Source organism: Phyllostomus discolor, chromosome 2 (assembly GCF_004126475.2).
Source record: "Phyllostomus discolor isolate MPI-MPIP mPhyDis1 chromosome 2, mPhyDis1.pri.v3, whole genome shotgun sequence".
NCBI classification, from domain to species: domain Eukaryota; kingdom Metazoa; phylum Chordata; class Mammalia; order Chiroptera; family Phyllostomidae; genus Phyllostomus; species Phyllostomus discolor.
The window spans coordinates 209,127,734-209,147,643 of NC_040904.2; the positions used below are offsets into that span (position 1 = coordinate 209,127,734).

Here is a 19,910-nt window from a genome sequence, read left to right on the forward strand (position 1 = left end):
GAGCTCGAGACCCTGCTGCCCTTGCTGAGTGGCCCCCAGTGTCACACGACGGCCCAGGACAGCCCATGGTCTTGATGGTCACGTCACATAAATAGTTAGGCTTCCTTTGGCCATACCGTGGGCAAAAGAGTAACCAGCGCTTCCATCCCATGAATTCATTTCATTGGTGCTCAGAATGAGCCTGAAGGGAAGACAGAGGGTCATTTTTCCTAAATCCTCCCTCAAAGACATTTTTTCCTTGCTTTTTAGAGAGAGAGTGGGGGAGGGAGGATGAGAGAGAGAGGGGCAGCAATGTGAGAGAGAAACATTGACGGGTTGCCTCTCACACGTGCCCTGACCAGGAATCAAACCTGCCACCTTTTGGTCTCCAGGGCAACACTCCAACCAGCCGAGCCACTGCCCAGGGCAGAGGGTCGTTTTTAAAAGTTAATGTCCACATGGCGAGAATCCTGCAGATGGCTGGCTTTTAGGAAACACCGCCCGATGTTATTTCATAGTTACAGGAGCGTATGGTGCCGGGCGCCATTTCCTTCACCCCAATTCACTGAGGGTGAAACTGAGGCTGAGAGAGCCAGGGACTTGCCCAGGGCTCCTCAGATCTGATTTCTGACTTTGCTGTCCTGGGTCCCGAACACGGGCCACCCTGCGGTGTGTCTTGCAAGTGTCCGATGGGAGGGGGCCTGGCCGAGGCCGCCTGCCTCTTTCCATCCCAGCGGCACAAAGCTGTGTCTGGAGGAGCGGGTGGGTTAGGCCAGGCGGAATTCACTTTAAACCGTGTCGCAAAGTGTGGGTTCGATGGCTGAGAAGCAGCCGTGCCCCGGGCGCTGTGGACAGGCCAGAGAAGGAACATCAGGCGGCATTGTCTGGAGTGACCACGTGCTGCAGCAGGTGCCTGCCGCCTGTGGAGGAACAGTGGGCATGGAGACCCTAGGAGGCTGGGAGGGGCTTTCCAGAGGTGCAAGCTTTGCAGGGAGACCTGCAGGGCAGGTGGGGGAAGGGAGCCGGAAGAGCAGGGGAACAGCTCGTGCAGAGGCCGGGAGACTCGGGAGTGCGTGGCAGGCTGGGAAGCCCGCTAATAACTGTGTCTGCAAGCATCAGCTTCGAGAGGGCCGGACGGTGGCGGGAGGGCCAGGGGCAGCGAAGGCGGCGGCCTGGCCTGGAGAGGCCTGTGCCCTGTGGGGGTGTTTACAGGTCAAAGTCTAGGCAATGGGAAGGCACTGAAGGGGCACGGCAGGGTCAGATGTGGGTGTGAAGAGGCCAGCAAGGCTGAATGTACACAGTGAACGGCGGGGGAGGAAGTGGCAGGAGACTGGAGTTCAGAACGTCGCCTAGGGTCCTAACCGCATGGAGAAATGATGAGGATTCATCTGGGACAGGGCAAGGGGTGGGGATACGGGCCATCTAAAGCACAGCGAGGCTGTGCATGCAGCTCATTCCTTAAGCTGGTCCTTCACTGAGTATGACATATACAAGGGAAGCGGCGAGCAAGCCTGGGAGGACCCCTGCCCTTGTGAAGCTCATGGCCTGAAAATGGAGAAGGCGTCACAGTGGGTATGGGGACACCATGAAACGGGGCACGAGGGGGCCATTTGCCTTCTGGAACTCAGGCCCACCTCGTTTATTATGGCAACGAGTCAGGGAGGCCGTGCGGTGCTGGGGAGGAGGCAGGGGTGCACCTGACAGGCTCGGGGCTCCCACGTTTGGAGATCTGGTTGTTTCACTTCCTCGATCAGTTTCTCCATCTGCGAAATGGGCTGGCGGACGAAAACCTCTCAGGTTCCATGACTCAGGTTCCTTCCGCTGAGCTCCCGGTCAGTTCAGTTGGCAGCAGCTTCCTAGAGCCCCACGCAGAGAAGGACGCCCACTCTGTGACAGGCCGGGGGGGGGGGGCTGGGAGTGCAGGGGTGGACGAGGGGCGCCCGGCGGGGCTGTGGGCGGAAGGGGGCACCCTGTCTCTGCCTCTCGGGGCTGATGTTCTGCAGGCCCCACTCTGAGACGCTCTCACACACCACGTTCCTCGCCCAGCCTCGAATGTGCACATCCTGTCCGGGTTCCCGTTGAATTCTTTGTGTTTGAAAGTCATCCGTGGGCAGCCAGGCACAGAGGCGTCACGGTCAGGGCCTGTCCAGCCCTCCAGGCCCCCTGCAGGGGCAGGCTTGCTGTTTGGTTGAGGGAAGGACTTCCCGAGAAGGCCCTGAAGGTCGCCTGCATGTCTGCACTTGTTTCATCATTCACTCCGCGCCCCCCCCCCCGCCCCCCGAGTTCACTGAGCCACTGACTGCATCGCAGGCCCTGGGGAGAGGGAAGGGGACGGAGGCCCAGCCCCTGCCACCCACCAGCTCCTCTGCGTCTTGGGGGGGCAGATGGGGAACCACACACCCACCAGGGGAAGGACTGTACAATGGACGATGGTGGGCCTGGGAAAGAAGCAAAGATTCTGCCTGGCCCAGGGGATCCACGAAGGTTCTAGAAGAGGAACGTTCATGCTGGGCACTGAGAGGTGCAGCACACCTAGGGCATGTGGAGAGAGGGAGCACAGAGAGTAACGCGAGCCACAGCGCCCTCTGCTGGGTGGCGAGGGGCACGCCGCATCCTAGGCCGTGGGACCTGGGGACAGAGGGAGGCTGCGTTTCCAGGTGAATTGCCAGCGCCTTGTATAAAGGCACAGCTATCTGCACAGCCTGCATTCACGGCCCCACTGGGTCCCCACGGTTTGGCAGAGGAAGGGCCTGACGCCCACAGAGGACTGGGGTCTCGTCCGAGGTCGGTTAGCCGGTGAGGGCAGTGCTCCTCCCGGAAACCTGGGCTGTCCACGCAAAGGCCACGCAGGGCCTTGACCACCCGCCCCGCCGCTGCCCAGCCCCTCACAGTCCCTTGCCCTCCTCTCCCTCAGTGCAGCCCCCCGCGCCGACGGACCTCCGCATCACTGCTGCCGCGGACCATTTCCAGCTGACCTGGAGTGTGGCCCTCGGGGGTCCCCAGGGCCAGTGGCTGTCAGACCTGGAGTTCGAGGTGGTCTACAGGCGACTTCAGGACTCCTGGGAGGTAGGGACCCCGGCCAGCTCGGCCCCGAACCCACAGGGACTCGGCCCGGCCGGCAGCCGCTCCAACGGCCCCTCTCTCCCGGCAGGACGCCTCCACCCTCCTCGCCACCTCCCCGCAGGCCGACCTGGGGCCAGAGCACCTCCTGCCCAGCAGCACCTACGTGGCCCGCGTGCGCACCCGGCTGGGCCAGGGCTCGAGGCACTCCGGGAGGCCCAGCCCGTGGAGCCCCGAGGTTCGCTGGGACTCCCAGCCAGGTAAGGGGCCGAGGGGAGGCGCTGTCCCTCCGCAGGGAGGGCGGCTCCTTGGGCTCCCCCGGGGCGGAAGGAGTTCCGCGGTTCACACTGCAGACTCCGCCCACCCGCGCAGGGTGTTTGAGTCGCCTCCCTGGGCCCACCCGCCCCCAGCGGCTCTGCGGAGACCGCCCAGCGGCCTGCCCGCTCAGGGCCCCGGTGTCTGCCTTGTAATCACAACACTGGGGGTCACCGTGGCATTCTGCACGGCGGCAGCGTTTGCCGGAGAGCTGCACCTTACTCTGACCAAACTCCATTCCTGCGAGCAATCCCCAGACCCCCAGCCTAGACGGTGTCCCCGTTCCCGCGAGGGGTGGAGGGGCTGAGGGTTCACAGAATTCACGCTCTGACCCGTGGGCACACAGCTGGCAGGTTCGGGCTGAAGTTTAACCCCGGGCCTTTGGGGCCCTAAAGCCCAGGAGCTCTCTGGGGCGAGCCCCACAGTGGGCAGCCGCGGACAGCTCGGGAAGGAATGCAGGAGTGAGTGAGTGAGTGAGGGACCGTCTCCCCTCCAGGGGACAAGGCCCAGCCCCAGAACCTCCAGTGCTTCTTCGACGGGGGCGCCGTGCTCAGCTGCTCCTGGGAAGTGAGGTCCGAGGTGACCAGCTCCGTCTCCTTCACCCTCTTCTACAAGCCCAGCCCCAACGCAGAGTGAGTGCCCCCTCCCTTGGTCCCCTCCCCTCCCCCGGGCCCTGCCCTCTCCAGGCCGCCGCCCAGCAGTAGCCACAGCTGGTCCCGAGGTCCCACCCCTCCCCCCGCGGTCCCTGCCTCCCCCTGCGCTCACTGCCCCCCCCCCCCCACGCCCAGGGAGAAGGAATGCCCCTCCGTGCTGAAGGAGCCCCGCGGCCGCTACATGCTGCACCGGTGCCAGGTCCCCGTGGCCGACCCCCGGAACCACAGCCAGTACCTCATCTCCGTGCGGCCCAAGGTGGAAGAGAAGTACATAAAGAGCTCCGAGAACAGTGAGTCTGCCCGCAGCCTTCTGCGGGGGGACGCGGGGGTGCTGGGGCAGCTGTGTGCGTTGTGGATGTGACTGCATAAGCTCAGGGTTCCTTATGTCCCCGTCTTGACGTGTGTCGCTTTGAAGAAACTCAGTCCAGTGAGTAAAGTGAACAGCGCTCATTAGAATCTCCTCTTTAAGTTCTCAAGAAGCGTTAATACAACAAGGCCCTGGCTGATGTGGCTCAGTGGATTGAGCGCCGGCCTCAAACCCAAAGGTCACTGGTTCGATTCCCAGTCAGAGCACATGTCTGGATTGCTGGCCAGGTCCCCAGTAGGGGGCGTGCACGAGGCAACTGATCCATCTCTCCCACATCGATGTTTCTCTCCCTCTCCATTTCCCTTCCTTCCCTTCTCTCTAAAAATAAATAAATTTTAAAAAATAATGACAATGGCAGCTAACATGTAGGAAGGTTCGTTGACCTTCCCCGGGAGTCCACCTCGAATGCCCTTGCCTTCGAGCCCCACCTTCCGCTCCGGTTCCTCCGCGGCACTAAATCTCTCCGCCCCGCCTCCTGCTCCTCCCACCAAACCTTTCTTTTTATTCCCCGGTTGGGTTTTCTGCTTTCATGTTTCCAGAGTCCTCCCCCATGGATCTTTCCAGCCTTCAAAATAACTGACCAAGGATTCACTCCTTCCCGTGGGGGCTGGGGAGGGGGCAAATGAGCCGACACTCCTTGCAGGTTAATATCCCTGGTTCCTGTTACGGAGCAAGTGCCGCGCAAGGGAACCCCCGAGTCGTCTCAGGATGATTGAGGTCTCCCACCCACCTCCAGGCCGGAGCCCCTTTGTCCGAGTCGCCTGGGTTAGGATCCCCCACTTACTGTCTGGGGATCAGCCAGGCTACAGCCTTGATCTCTGCCCCTTGCTAGCTGCCTGTCCTTGACAAGGGGCTGATTGTTCTGGGGTTCAGTTTCTCTGTCTGCAAAATGTGATGAGCTAATAGTACCCACCCAAAGTGTTGCTGTTAGACTAGAGGGAACTAGTTTGTGCAGGCTGAGCGTGTCTAAGTGTCTCGAACATAGCCATGGCTCTAGAACAGAACCAATTACTGTGATTTTATTTTTACTTAAGTATTACCAGTACCGTATTTTGCCCTGTAGAATGCACAGGTTTTTGGCCCAAATTTTCAGGGAAAAAATCTTTCATTTTAATTTTTTTATTCCATTTTCATTTGTATTTAGAAACAAACCTGATTACTGTATTCCAGGGTATTATTTTGCATAGGGATATCATTATTGCTTTCTAGAATTACATTTTTGATGTATAAGCATAAATAGAAGAATTGAAAACATTTATATAGATACAGAATTAGTGCTTCCCACATATAATGTGCATCCTTATTTTTCCCTCAAAAATTTGGGCAAAAAAAAAGTGTGTGTTATACACAGCTAAATACGGTACCCTGTGCTGTGGGTCACCTCACCGCAAAACAAGTGAGACTCCAATGCAGCCAAGAACTGGGTTGCTCAGGTCCTACCGGGGGAGATGGTGACACGGGCGTGAAGTGTCCCTGGGTGGGCGAGGCCTGGGGCCAGGGCCACTGGAGACAGCACCTGGGATCCACACCCAAGGCAAGGAGTGTCCCCAGGAGGAACGCAAGCACACCGTTCCCTAAAAGTTGCCTCCCTCCAGTCCAGATGGCGCCCCCGACACTCAGTGTGACCAAGGGCAGAGACGGCCACATGTTGCACTGGGAGGTGGAGAAGATGTCCTTCTCACACATCGTGCACACCTTCCAAGTCCAGTACAAGAAAGCCGAAGTCTCCTGGCAGGTGCGCGCACGTGCCCTGGAGGGGCCTGTGGTGGCGGGTGGGGCGGCGGCACATGGGACACCGGCCTGGGAAGGCGCCTCCTGTCAGAGGCCTGGCTCCTGCAGGGGACCAGGCAGAAGAAGCCACTGGCACTTGGTGAGCACAACCCTGGGCGATCAGTGGGTCCCTGTCTCAGCCCTTGGAGTGAGATGCAGAGAGGTGATGGGCCTTGGCTGGTGTGGACCCCCAGGCGGCCCTGAATGTCAAAGCAAGCACAGATGTCCAGGCAGGGAGGGCTGGGAGATGCTGGGTGAGGGGTTCCCCAAGTCAGGAAGGGGGCATTCCTTCCGAGGAATCCCACCAGACACCAATGCGCAGCCTCTCAGAGCACAGCTGCCCCTGATGCAGCAGGCAGGGCCTGGCCCGGGGTGAGGTGGCCAGCCCCCCTTCCACCTCCCCCACCACCACCGGCAGCCCTCCGTCCACACGCAGAGCCTGAGGCTCCGCAGAGGCCAGACCCGAAACCTCGGGGCCAGCCCAGACCATCGGGCTGCAGATGGAGAAACCGAGGCCGGGAGGGGACGGGTCAGTGGCAGATCCGGGCTCCTGAGCCCCTGTGTGAGATCGAGAGTCCAGTCGCCCTGCATGGCGGCCTGGGGAGATCACAGTTGGGGTCCAGGCTGCCCCTGAGGAGCTGGGAAATTGAGGGGTCTCAAGATGAAGATGGACAGGGTGACCCCCGTACGGTTTCTGGGCCTTGGTGCCATCATATGTCACAGGGGCGCATTGCAAGACGTGTGGCCCCCAGTCCCATCCGGAGCACTTTCTGTCTCTGGGAGTAAAGTTGGGCCCCTCCCAGTGGGGGGCGTCCTGCCTCAGACCTGGGGAGTGTGACCCCAGCAGGAGGCTGACAGGCAGCAAAGACTGGGGTCCTGAGGTGGGAGGGGTGTGCGGCCACGCCCACGTGAGCCTGGACCTTGCCCCAGCACCCCTGCTGACATGCCTGCACCCGCAGGAGAGCAAGACGGAGCTCCTCCCCAACACCCGCGTCATGATGCTGCCGCCTCTGGAGCCCTCCACCAGGTACCAGGCGAGAGTGCGGGTCAAGCCGGACAGCGGCTACAGCGGGGTCTGGAGCGAGTGGAGCGAGGAGTGCTCCTGGGACACTGACTGGGGTACGTCTCCCCGCCCCCACCCGCGGCCTCTCTGGCCACAGCCCGGCGGCGGTGACGCACAGGCATGGTCAGGACGCAGGGCTGTGACCCCCACCCCGTCCGAGCGCCCTTACCTCCCACGTGTCGCCGGTCAGTGGACAGTTGCCCCTGGAGTGCACCGCAGATGGCGGGAAGGTCTTGAGAGAGCAGGGAAGGGCAGGTCCCGCCGAAACGCCCCCCCTCAGCCCAGACCTCGGCTCTCCATGACCCCACGGTATCGAAACCCCGGTGTCGGTACCTGTGTGTCGGCCTCCACCCGGTGACCCCGGGCCCACAGCCCCGGCCGCCTCGGCAGACATCAGGGCCCACAGCCAGAGGCCTGAGCAGGGAAGATCCGAGTCCCATTTCTTATCCTCCCCCTTCCCCTGCACTCGCCGCTCTCATTTGTCTCTCACTTTTTTCCTTTTTTAAAATTATTTTTAAAATATATTTTATTGATTATGCTCTTACAGTTGTCCCATTTGCCCCCCTTCACTCCCCTCCACTCTGCACACCCTCTCCCACCCACATTCCCCCCTTAGTTCATGTCCATGTGTCATAGGTTCTTTAGCTTCTACATTTCCCATACTATTCTTGCCCTCCCCATCTATTTTCTACCTACCATCTATGCTGCTTATTCTCTGTACCTTTTCCCCCTCTCTCCTCCTCCCACTCCCCTGTTGCTAACCCTCCATTGATCTCCATTTCTGTGGTTCTGTTCCTGCTCTAGTTGTTTGCTTAGTTTTTGTTTTTGTTTTAGGTGTGGTTGTTCATAATTGTGAGTTTGTTGTCATTTTACTGTACATGATTTTTATCTTCTTTTTCTTAGATAAGTCCCTTTAACATTTCATGTAATAAGGGCTTGGTGATGATGAACTCCTTTAACTTGACCTTATCTGAGAGGCACTGTATCTGCCCTTCCATTCTAAATGAAAGCTTTGCTGGATAGAGCAATCTTGGATGGAGGTCCTTGCCTTTCATGCCTTGGAATTCTTCTTTCCAGCCCCTTCTTGCCTGCAAGGTCTCTTTTGAGAAATCAGCTGACAGTCTTATGGGCACTCCTTTGTAGGTGACTGTCTCCTTTTTTTTTAACTGCTTTTAACATTCTCTCCTTCTCTTTCATCTTGGGTAATGTAATTATGATGTGCCTTGGTGTGTTCCTCCTTGGGTCCAACTTCTTGTGGACTCTCTGAGCTTCCTGGACTTCCTAGAAGTCTATTTCCTTGGCCAGATTGGGGAAGTTCTCCTTCATTATCTGTTCAAATAACTTTTCCACTTGTTGCTCTTCCTCTTCTTCTGGCACCTCTATAATTCGGATGTTGGGATGTTTAAAGATCTCCTGGAGGTCCCTAAGCCTCTCCTCATTTTTTTGAATTCTTGTTTCTTCATTCTTTTCTGACTGGATATTTCTTTCTTCCTTCTGGCCCACTCCATTGATTTGAGTCCTGGTTTCCTTCCCATCACTATTGGTTCCCTGTGCATTTTCCTTTATTTCATTTTTCATAGCTTTCATTTTTTCATCTAATTTGTGACCAACCCCAACCAATTCTGTGAGCATCCTAATTACCAGTGTTTTGAACTGTGCATCTGATAGGTTGCCTACCTCTTTGTCACTTAGTTGTATTTTTTCTGGAACTTTGATCTGTCTTTTCAGTTGGGCCTTTTTTTTTTTTTGGTCTTATTGTGCCTCTTATGTATGAGGGACGGAGCCTTAGGTGTTCACTGGGGCAGGGCAACCCAGTTGCTGGGTTGGGACACAGTATGTGGGGGAGGGGTCCGAGAGGGAACAATGGTGCTTGCTCCTCACTCTGAGATTTCAGTCCCTTCTGCCACTTCCCCCAAGCTAACTGGGCCTTTCTGGTGCTGATTCCTGGTGGGTGGGCTTGTGCACATTCTAGGACCTTGTGGGTCTCTCCAACGAGCTCTCCCGTGAGGATGAGAGTCTCTCAGCAGCTGAATCCCCTCAGGTGTTTTCAATTGGTGTTTTGAGGCCCTATTTCCCCGCACTGCGGCCCTGGGTTGCGCGGTCTGGCTTGCTTCCCAGTTTCACCTGGTTTATCTGCGCACGGATGTGGGACCGCCGGGTCTGCCAACCGCCTTGCGCACCACACCTGGCTTCACAATCACTGCTTTGCTGGGTCTGCCCGCTGCAGCCTTGCTGCGACCCCTCTCCACCTGGCTGCTGACCCTGCTTCTCCTACTGGTCTGGATGAATGTGTCTTCTTTAACTCCTTGGTTTTCAGACTTCCATACAGTTCCATTTTCTGGCAGTACCGGTTGTTTTTCATTTTTAAATTGTTGTCCTTCTTTTGGTTGTGTGAGGAGGTGCAGTGTGTCTACCTACGCCTCCATCTTGGCCGGCAGTCTCTTGTCCCTCACCTTTCAGCAGAGTGGTCACCAGGAGACAAGCACGAGACTCCCCAGAGAGGGAGAAGAGGGATGTCCTGGGGGGACCCAGCCCCTGAGGGGCCGGTGGATGCCCAGCGGGGAGGGTGGGGGCCCTGGGGGCCTGTGCCCTCGCTGGCTTCCCCACTAGCTCCGCTTTGCCCATCCCCGCCTCTCCAGTCCTCCCCGCGCCCAGGTGCAGCTGCACTGGCTACCCGCCCCGCTCCCTGCATGTCTCCTGAGGGCACTTACCAGCCTCAGGAGCCCCACCTGCAAAGAGGTCCCGACTCGTGGAGGGCTCGGTGATAGTTAGCAATATTTAGCAATAAGGTATTTTAAAGTAAAGTATGTGCATGGGTTTTTTTAATTTTACTTTTCAATCACTGTTTATATTCAGTATCATTTTGTATTAACCTCAGATGTACAGAGTTAGGCACCTGACTGTGGTTAGGCAATAACAGGCTTAACAGACTGCCCCCCGCCCCCACCACTCCCCCCCCCCCACATTTGCAGCACGCCCCTGCACCATGTGCAGTCGTTACAATGTTAAGGACTCTGCTCCCTGTTCTGTGCTCACACCCCTGCAAGACGACTTTGTAACTTTGTAACTACAGATTTGTGCTTCTCAGTCCCTTCACCTTTTCACCCAGTCCTCCACCCCCTCCCCCCGCCCCGGGAACCATCAGCCTGTTCTCTGTATCTGTGAGTCTGCTTCTGTTTTGTCTTTGTTCTTTAGGTTCCACTCGTAAGTGAAATTATATGGTTCTGTATTTGTCTCTCTTTTTGACATTTTTCACTTAGCATAATATATTCTAGGTCTATCCATGCTGTCAAAAATGGTAAGGTTTCATTCTTTTTAAGGCCGAGTAATTTTTCATTATATATATGTGTGCGTGTGTATATCTAGCTATCTATCTATCTGTGTGTCTCCCTGGCTTTTTCTTTATCCACTTGTTTTTTGATGGGAACTTGGGCTGCTTCCATATCTTGGCTATTATAAATAAAGCTGCAATGAACACAGGGATGCACATATTCTTTCAAATCAGTGTTTTGGGTGTCTTTGGATATTTGCCCAGAGGTGGAATTGCTGAGTCATAAGGCAGCTCCAGTGTTACTTTTGGGAGGAAGCTCCACACTGCTTTCCACAGCGGCTGCACCAGCCTGCGCTCCCACCAGCAGTGCACAAGGGTCCCCTTTTCTCTGCGTCTTCACCAATCCTTGTTTGGTTTTTTAAAAAATGTATTCATGACAGCCATTGTGACAGGTGTGAAGTGCTATCTCACTGTGGTTTTCATTTGCATTCCTCTGATGAGTAGTGAGGTTGAGCATCTTTTCATATGTATATTGGCCATCTGGGCGTCCCCTTTGAAGAAGTGCCTATTCAGGTCCTCTGTCCATCCACCCTCTTTTTTTTTAAAGATTCTATTTATTTATTTTTAGAGAGAGGGGAAGGAAGGGAGGAAGAGAGGGAGGGACACATCGATGTGAGAGAGAAGCATCGACCAGTTGCCTCTGCGTGGGCAACACTGGGGGACCAGACCCACCACCCAGGCATGTGCCCTGGCCAGGAACGGGACCAGCAGCCTTTCAGTGCGAGGGACAACACCCAGCCAGCTGACCCACGCTGGTCAGGGCCTCTGTCCACTTTGTAATTGGATCGGTGTATTTTTATTATTGTGTTGAGTTGTCTGTGTTCTTTATAAAATATAAATATGCAATGTAAAAATATGAATATTTATAAAATATGAATATGAAGATATGAGTATTTATAGGATGTATCATTGGGAAGTATCTTCTTCCATTCAGTAGCCTTTTTCACTTTGTTGGTGGTTTGCTGTGCAAAATCTTTTTCATTTGTAGTAGGCTTGTCTGTTTATTTTTTCTCTTGCTTTCCTTAGGCAAGAAAATATATCAGAAAAAAATAGTGCTAAGAGAAATGTCAGAGATTTTACTACCTATGTTTTCTTCTAGGAGTTGCATGGTTTCAAGTCCAACATTTAAGTCTTTAATCCATTTGGAGTTTATTCTTGTATAGGGCCTAAGAAGGTGGTCTCGTTTCTTTTCTTTTCTTTTTTCTTTTCTTTTCTTTTCTTTTTCTTTTTTGCATGTATCTGTCCAATTTTCTCAACACCATTTTTTGAATAGAGTCTTTACCGCATCATACATTCTTGCTTCCTTTGTCAAATATTAATGGAGCATATAGGCATGGGTTTATTTCTGGGCGTTCTCTTCAGTTTCATTGATCTATGTGTCCATTTTTAATGCCAGTACCATGCTGTTTTGATTCCTATAGTTTTGTAGTATAGTTCGATATCAGGTAGGGAGATACTTCCAACTTTGTTCCTTTTTTCTTGAGGTCATTGTGGCTATTCAGGGCCTTCTGTGGTTCCGTGAAAAACGCCATTGGTGTTTGGACAGGAATTGGGCTGACTTTATGGACTCCTTTGGGTAGCGAGGACATTTTGCCAATGTCAGTTCTTCCCCTCCTTGAACATGGCGTCTGCTCCCCCTCATCTGTATCTTCTTCTGTTTCTTTCTCCGATGTCTTCCAGGCACAAAATGTTTACCTCCTTGGTTCAATTTACTCCTAGGCATTTTCTTTTTCTATATTGTTTTTAAGGCATAACACTATTGCACACACAATAGAGTATAGGATAGTGTGAACATAAGATGTTTATGCCTTTGGGAAGCCAAAACATTCGTGTGACTTACTTTATCGCAGAAATTGCTTTATTGTCATGATATGAAACCACACCTGTGGTATCTCCGGCGTACGCCTACATACCACCCTCTTCAGGATGGCCCCTGTGGTTTCCATGGGCTGCAGTCACTCCTGCCCCCACCCCAGGCACCACCTGCTACTGGAAAAGATCTACCCTCTTGTGTCCTCTTTAGCACTGAAACATTGGCTGGGGGACAGTGGGGTGCAGAACAGTGCCCCCTTCTTAGCTGGTGTCTGCCCCCTCTTCCCCACCCCGTACTCCACCGGCACTGACCTGGCCCCACCCGCCCCACCTCCAGAGCCCCCAGGTTTTCCGTCCACAGGTGCTAATGCTCCTTTTTCTCTCCTGGCTACCCGGAAGTGCTGCCCATGTGGGGCCTGGCCTTCATCCTGGTCTTCACCACCCTCGCCTTACTCCCAGCCCTGCGCTTCTGCGGCCTGTATGGGTACAGGTAAGGTGACTCCATGACAGGCGGGGGTAGGCACACCCAAGGCCCCAGGAGCCACAGGGATCCCACAGCTGACTGCTGCAGTCTCTCCTCTGCTACCCACTTCCTGGGGGTTCTCGGACAAATCTTGCCCTCTCCTTGGGCCTCAGTTTCCCCTCTGAATGTGAGCATGGGCTGCTTCCCTGAGGTCTCCGGTAGCTCTCACCTCCCTGCTGTCTTTCCAGGCTGAACCGGAAGTGGGAGGAGAAAATCCCCAACCCCAGTAAGAGCCACCTGTTCCAGGTAGGACCTGGCTGTGAGGGCAGCTGGGGGTGGTGGTGAGGGCTCCCCTGCGCCAGTGCCCATGTACCCATGCCCACTCCTCCTTCCCTTCCCGGGGGGCTTTGCAAGTGGGGCATAGGTGGCTGGGAGGGGGCTGGGAAGCTCCAGGAGCAAGGCCAGCACCTGCAAGTTCATCCCTGAAGACCCCTGGGCCCCCCAGATACACAGGTGCCTTCAGGGACCCACGTGGAGCAGGCAAGAGCTGAGTGTGGGGATGCTGGGAGGGCGAAGGTGGGCCCGGGAAGGGGCTAGTTTTACTGAGGGTGGGCAGGGGGCAGAATGGCAGGGACAGGACAGCAGAGCTGAGCTTTGAGGGATCCGGGTGGTGCCAGGTGGAAAGGTCACTGTAGGCAGAAGGCATGTGGGGCAAGAGATGGGGCCACATCATGAGCGACAGAGGTGGGGGGACGATGAGGCCGGGGGCCCACCGCAGGTGGCCAAGAGGACCAAGGAGGGCGGGAGCCCCTCGGTCAGGCAGGGCCAGCGCTGCATAGGGGGGCCGGGGGGCAGTCCAGGGGGCGAGCACAGAGGCAGCAACCCCCCAGATAAGCAGCCTCACCCGAACAGGGACCCTGTCCCTCAGGGCTGGAGTGGAGGACCCCAGCGAAATCCCGGCCCATCTCTGGCCCCTCCTCCCGGTGTCCAAAGGCCACGTCTGGTCCCAACCATGCCGAGATCCCCCTCCCCGTGTCTGAGGGCTCCCCGAATCCCCCCATAACCCCACAGCCCCCCCCACCATCACCGTCTCAAGGTCCCACCCCCAGAGGCACAAATGTCCCTCTCTTCCAGAACGGGAGTGCAGGGCTCCGGCTCCCAGACAGCACGCGCACCCTCACCGGCAGGAGCCCCTCGCACAAGGGGCTGTGGGGCAGCCCCTTCCCTGGGCTGCAGGGGTGAGTGTCCGGGCCTGGGGTCCCCGGGAGGTGGGAGGGTGGCCCCAGCGTGCACCACGGAGGCTCAGAGGAGGTGGCCTCAGGCCTGCGGCTCAGGGTGAAGAGGTCCAGGGGCGTGGCTTGCCCTGAAGCAGGGGGCCTCCCCGCTGGGTGGCTGGAAGAGCTTCCCGGTGCCTGGGCTGGCAAGAGCCACAGCTCAGGTCGGACGGATAAGCTCTCTGTGCCCCGCTCCCCGCACGGCTGGGCCTCACGGGGCGGCCAAGGAGCCGAGAATCCTTCTGGTCAGCACCTGTGCCGCCAGCTCTCCACTGACCCTCGGGAGAGGGCGCTGCACACTGGGGAGGAGGAGCGTGGGAAGGACTGGGCGGGCGCAGGCGGGGCACTGGCCTGGGCCCTTGGTGGGGGGCACATCCCGGAGCAGGGGGGAGAGGGGAGCGCCTGAGAGAGAAGGCCGTCAATCCAGAGCACGGAGGCCGCAGGGCCAGGTCCACAGGGGGATGGAAAGGACGTCCAGTTTCCTGCTCTGGGTTCCGTCCCCCACGCCCCGCAGCCCCGGCCCTGCTCCGGGCTGTCTGCAAACCCTGCTGGTCCCAGACCTCCCAGCGCCCCGCCCCCCACAGCCCCCACTGTGTGAACTGAGGTGTCTGCCCAGGGCGGGCCCAACATCTCCACGCCTGTCCCTCCCACAGGGTGTCCCCTGTGGACTGCATGCACAGCGAGGTGTCATATCTGACTATAGAGGACCCTAACCACACCTGGGACTCACCGCCTGAGCCTAAAACGACTCCGGCCGCCTCAGACCTGCCTACGGAGCCGCCCCCAAGCCCCCAGCCCTGCCCGGCAGCCGCCTCGAGCAAGCTTGAGGAGAAGGTTTCTGGCTTTGACTTCAACGGCCCCTACCTGGGCCCGCCCCACAGCGTGTCCCTGCCTGAACTTGCGGACCCGGAGGTGCCCCCACAGACGGGCGTGAGCCACAGGCCGCCGTCCTCAGGGTCGCTGGAGTACATGTGCCTGCCCAAAGGGGAGCAGGTGCGGCTGGTGCCACTGGCCCAGGTGCTGGGACAGGGCCAGGCCGCCGGGGGAGCGGAGAGAAGGCCCTGCCCTGGGGCTGAGGGGGCGAGCCCCTCCCTGGAGGCAGGGACAGACCCTGCCCCCGCTGCACCTGCGCTCAGGACAGGGAATCAGGGCGTGAAGGGCGGCCCCACGGCTCTGTCTAGGGGGGCTGGGGGCCCTGAGGGCGGCGCCGTGGTCTCTGATTATGTCAGCCCTGCGGACCTGGCATTCACCCCACCCCCAGGGGCACCGGCTGCCCCCTGGGTGCCCCCTCTGGGCCTCCCCTCAGACCAGAACCACAGCCTCCCTCCCGGACTGGCCAGCTGGCCGCCTGAAGCCCCAGCCCCCATGATGTCAGCGTTTGACAGCTATGTGGAGCTCCCTCCGGCCATGGGCCAGCCCCCGAAGCCCGCCCTGGGCAGTCCTGCCCCTCGCGTAGCCAGCAGCCCCACCCTGAGCCCACAGGAGCCCCGGGTAGATGTGACCCCGGTCTCCCCGCACCCCGAGGGGCTCCTGGTCCTGCAGCAGGTGGGCGATTACTGCTTCCTCCCTGGGGTCGGGTCTGGCGTGCTCTCGCCCAAGAGCAAGTCCCCTCCTCCTGGCCCCTGTCCTGAGATCAGGGACCTGGACCAGGTGTTCCAGGGCAAGAAGCCCCCATGTCAGGCCGTTCCGCAGGTGCCCGCCATTCAGCTCTTCAAAGCCCTGAAGCAGCAGGACTACCTGTCGCTGCCCCCCTGGGACGTGGGCAGGCCTGGGGAGGTGTGCTGAGCCCCCGCAGACCCCCCTGGGGACGCGCGTACAAGGAGAGGGTCCGCCTTCCCTCCCGCCTGCCTTCCTCTCACCAGCCTCGGTTTTTTCCGCCCTCGTTTCTACAAAGCCACGGAAAGGAGACCCGAAAAATGAGTGAACCCCCTAACTTCTCCCTTGGCCTTCAGGAAGGTCAAGCTTCCCTCTCCCCCCCACACCCCACTGACACACACACACACACACACAGCTTCCTTTCAGGTTCATCTATTTTTAGGTTCTGAATTATTAGAACATTCCATACACACTCATTTCACATGCCCTCATTTTCTTTATTACCAGGCTTTTGCTCATTTCTTCTTTCTCTTTTCCCTGCGTTATTATTAGAGTGAGTTTGAGGTCCCAGCCAGGCCGGTTCTGAGAGGTCACGGCTCAGTCAGGGCCTGTTCCGAGGCAGGCGCTGCGGGCTGTGTAGGAGGCCCGGTGTCCGCAGCCTGTTTCCGGCAGACGCCAACGCCAGACCCCAGGCCGGGTGCGGGGGAGGCGGGCCAGGGGGCCGGGGCCTTGGGGGGCGGGGGCTGGGCGGAGCAGCCCAGGACCGCACCTGCAGTCCACCTGCCTTCGCCAAGCACTGATGTGGGGGCCAAGCACCAGACTGTCACTCCAAGAAATGGGCGTGGTAAGGGGGCGTGCACGCGGGAAGCCCGGCGGGTCTCAGCTAAGCAGCGGGAAGGGTTGGGGCCGCAGGACGTGCACCAGGGAGCGGCCACCAACCTGCGCCGTGTGCCGTACTGCTTCCTGGCGGACTTCCTGCACCCAGGCTGGCGGCCGGCCGGAAAAGTCCGGAGGAGAGGGGCATCCAGAACCCACGTCTGCTGTAGGCACCTTGGAAGAACTGCTCAGCCAGGGGTTCTGGTCCAAACTGCTCGGCTGCCCTTTTTGCAGAAAGGCCTGCAATGCCCATGGCCACAGCCAAGTTCAAGGGGCTCCTGGCCTACGTCTAGGCCTTTGAGGGGGTCACAGTTCTTTTAAACCTTTGCCTTCTCGATAGGCAAACATGATGGCATTAAGTTGTTTTAATTTTCATTATCTGATAACTTTAAAGTTTGCACATACTTTTATATTTCATGGGCCTTGGTATTTTTTTTTTTTTTTTTTTACTGGGCTGCGCTCAGGAAGGGCTTGGTTCTGTCGGTGCTTGTCTTCGTCTGACACAGACATTGAAGCTGTTACATCTCGGTCCTCCACGCACGGTGCCCATTGTCCTTCCCTAGAGTGGGGTTCGCCTTTGAATGTGTGCGTGGGGCTCGTGGGTGTCCTGTTCGGTCTCCCGGGGAACGCCAGCAGGGCTCCCAGCTCGGTGTCCGATTTACAAGGGCCTTCCCCACTTCAAAAGTGCATTTGTCCTAATTTATTTTTTTTCTAGTTCTTTCTGTGTTTCAGCCTTCCCCTGTAAGATGTTCTTGCTTTTGGAATGCACACACGTGACCTAGAAGGCGGGCCTTCTGCTGTCCCCCGGCGAGTGGCCCGGGCGTCTCTGCATTATTGGTTGGGTCGCCTGTTCTTCACCCACGGGGGTGCAATGCCGCTTTTACCATAAAGTCCCCGTGTGTGCTTAGGCCGTCTCTCGGCTCTCGACTTCCTTACATTGTTCTCTGCATGGCACCTGCCACTTTGACTGGTCTTTCTAGCTTTAAAACATGTTTCAACATGTGGTGGAGGCAAGCATTTTTGTCACTTTTTGTTCACAAACCCCTGCTCATCGCAGCAGTGTTTGTGGTCGAAGAAAGTGAGAAACGACTTAACTATTCACCGACAGTGACATTAATAACGATGCTTTCTGTACATTCTAAAGTAGAAACCTGTGTTACCAATGAATGAGGTGGACCCACCTGTATCAGAAAGAAGTCCAAGATATTAATTCCGAACTGTTCGGACATTGTTACCTGAAAAAAATATGGCAATAAAGTGTTTTTTTATATTATAAAACCTAGCCCTGGACGTGCGTGGCCGTGTCGGAGTGATCGGGGAAGGGCGTGACTTGAAACCTCCGTTGCACTGGGAGGGCTGAGGCTGGGGAGAGGCGGAGGGAGAACAGAGATGCTGCCGGAACAGAGCGGGCAGCAGGGGGCGCTGCTGGGACGAGCCAGGAGGGAGTGGGGGGAGAAGACGAAGGAAGGGGGGTATAAAGGGCATACTCATACTAAAAAAATTATTGGTTGCTTTCTGAAATTCAAATTTAAGCGGATGTCCTGTGCTTGCTCCCCGATGAGAGGGAAGGGCCCAGGCGAGAGACAGATGGACTTCCCCGTACGGGTAGCTGAGCAGGATGGACAGCTGCTGGCTGGCGGGGGCTGCCCAGTGGACTCAGCAGGATCGGCTCATTGATGCCCACGGTCTCTGTCCTGCCCTTGTGCGAGGGAGGGAACCGAGGCACAGAGAGGTTCCACAGCTTGTCCCAGGCCGGCCAGCCGGCAGGTAGATGGTCCAGCCGGCTGCCCGGGAGTCTGGGCTCAGGTCTTCCCGAGAGGGAGGTCCTCGGAAAGGAAGTCAATGCGTTGGCACGGAACGTCATAGCCCTCACTCAGCCGGTGCTGGCTGAAGGCACTCTTAGTACCCTCCGTTCCTCTTCTGCCCTGTACCTTCCCACGTGGTCCTGGTGTCCTCCGTGTTCATGGCCACCCCCGACCTGGTTAACAACCTATTTGCCTGGCTGTCTGCACACACCTGGTGCAGAGGTGGCACTCAGGACCGTGTGGAATCAATGAGTGACTGGATGAACGAATGAATGGATGAATGAATGAACGAACGAATGAGTGACTCCTTGAGGAGAGAGACTGGAGAGCCCACACCCCGTCCTTTCCCTCTCTGCTGCTGTCCGGCTGGGCAAAGGACTGGGCACACGAGCTGGGGAGCCCTGCTTGCTGAGACATCAAGCCAGACGCAGAGTGCAGACTGCAGGGAGCCCCGATGTTGAGAACTCAGGCATCGGAACCCACTTTTTCTCCTGCCTTTTCCCTGGAGTGGGAGAAAGGGCCGGGAGGAGGAGAGAGGAAGGGTGGGGAACAGTTGGCGTTCTCTCCTGACAGTTCTTTGATCCCTTCCTGCAGAAAGGGCACACCTGGCCAGGAAGAACATAGTTACCTGTCCCTGGTGGGGAAGATCCTGGTCTGAGGGCAGGAGTGGGGCTCAGTCTGGCGGTGGGGTGCACCTGAGAGCTCAGTGTGGGACCCAGTGCTCTCCGTGCTACCCCCGTGGGCACCACGAATGTGCCTTCCCTGCCGGGGGAGGGTGCAGCCCGGCCTCCATCCTCCCCGAGTGGCAGGAACCGACCCCTGGCCAGGCCCCAGTGAAGCGGTAAGTGGAAAAATGCAACACAAGAAGTTATTGAAGCAAAACCTTCTTAAAAACACTGTCATGACTACAAACTTTAAAATACTAACTTTTGCCCTGGTTGGCGTAGCTCAGTGGATTGAGTGCGGGTTGCGAACCAGGCATCGCAGGTTCGATTCCCAGTCAGGGCACATGCCTGGGTTGCAGGCCATGGCCCCCAGCAACCGCACATTGATGTTTCTCTCTCTCCCTTCCCTCTCTAAAAATAAATAAATAAAATCTTTAAAAAAATAAAATAAAATATTAGCTTTTATGAGCATATTAAAATATGAAACAATGAAATATCTGAAAATGGTGATAAAGCAGGTTTGTGGGAGGTCCTGGGTCTGGCTGTGACCATCGGCTGGAGGGATAAGTTGGGGAGGTGGCATGGAGAGAAGCAATGCCCTGCAGTGAGTGGTGAGCTGCATAGCTGGAGCTGGCCTATCTGAGTTCAAATCGGAGCTCTGCCACTTGCTGCTGTGTGACCTTGGGCAAGTCACTTAACCTCTCTGTGCCTCCATTCTCTGTTATATACAATGGGATAAAGCGCTTGGGGCAGAGCAGGGTTGTAGGCATTCACTCTGTATGATGCAGTTGTCGCCACGGGAGGCACTGGTGGTGTCTCAGGTGGCATCTGAAAGGCCCCATTTTTCAATGCCTGCACAACAGTCCCCTCAGCCTGGGCCC

At 57.0% G+C, this 19,910-nt stretch overlaps 1 protein-coding gene across 2 annotated transcripts in view; it reads left to right on the top strand.

The window, feature by feature from the left end:
* The window catches only part of CSF2RB (colony stimulating factor 2 receptor subunit beta), a 28,477-nt gene extending 12,480 nt beyond the window's left edge, over window positions 1-15,997 (top strand). Inside the window, exons 5-14 of one of the 2 annotated variants that reach the window (XM_036019578.1) lie at window positions 2,894-3,045; window positions 3,131-3,299; window positions 3,851-3,986; window positions 4,143-4,297; window positions 5,970-6,109; window positions 7,104-7,263; window positions 12,750-12,840; window positions 13,062-13,119; window positions 13,948-14,051; window positions 14,741-15,997. In XM_036019578.1, coding sequence (XP_035875471.1) covers window positions 2,894-3,045; window positions 3,131-3,299; window positions 3,851-3,986; window positions 4,143-4,297; window positions 5,970-6,109; window positions 7,104-7,263; window positions 12,750-12,840; window positions 13,062-13,119; window positions 13,948-14,051; window positions 14,741-15,872 — 2,297 coding nt within the window. In that variant the 3' untranslated portion in view covers window positions 15,873-15,997. Of the gene's footprint in view, window positions 1-2,893; window positions 3,046-3,130; window positions 3,300-3,850; window positions 3,987-4,142; window positions 4,298-5,969; window positions 6,110-7,103; window positions 7,264-12,749; window positions 12,841-13,061; window positions 13,120-13,947; window positions 14,052-14,735 lie in introns of both variants that reach the window. The other variant, XM_036019577.1, reaches the window with a different exon arrangement.
* Window positions 15,998-19,910: the final 3,913 nt, after the last annotated feature.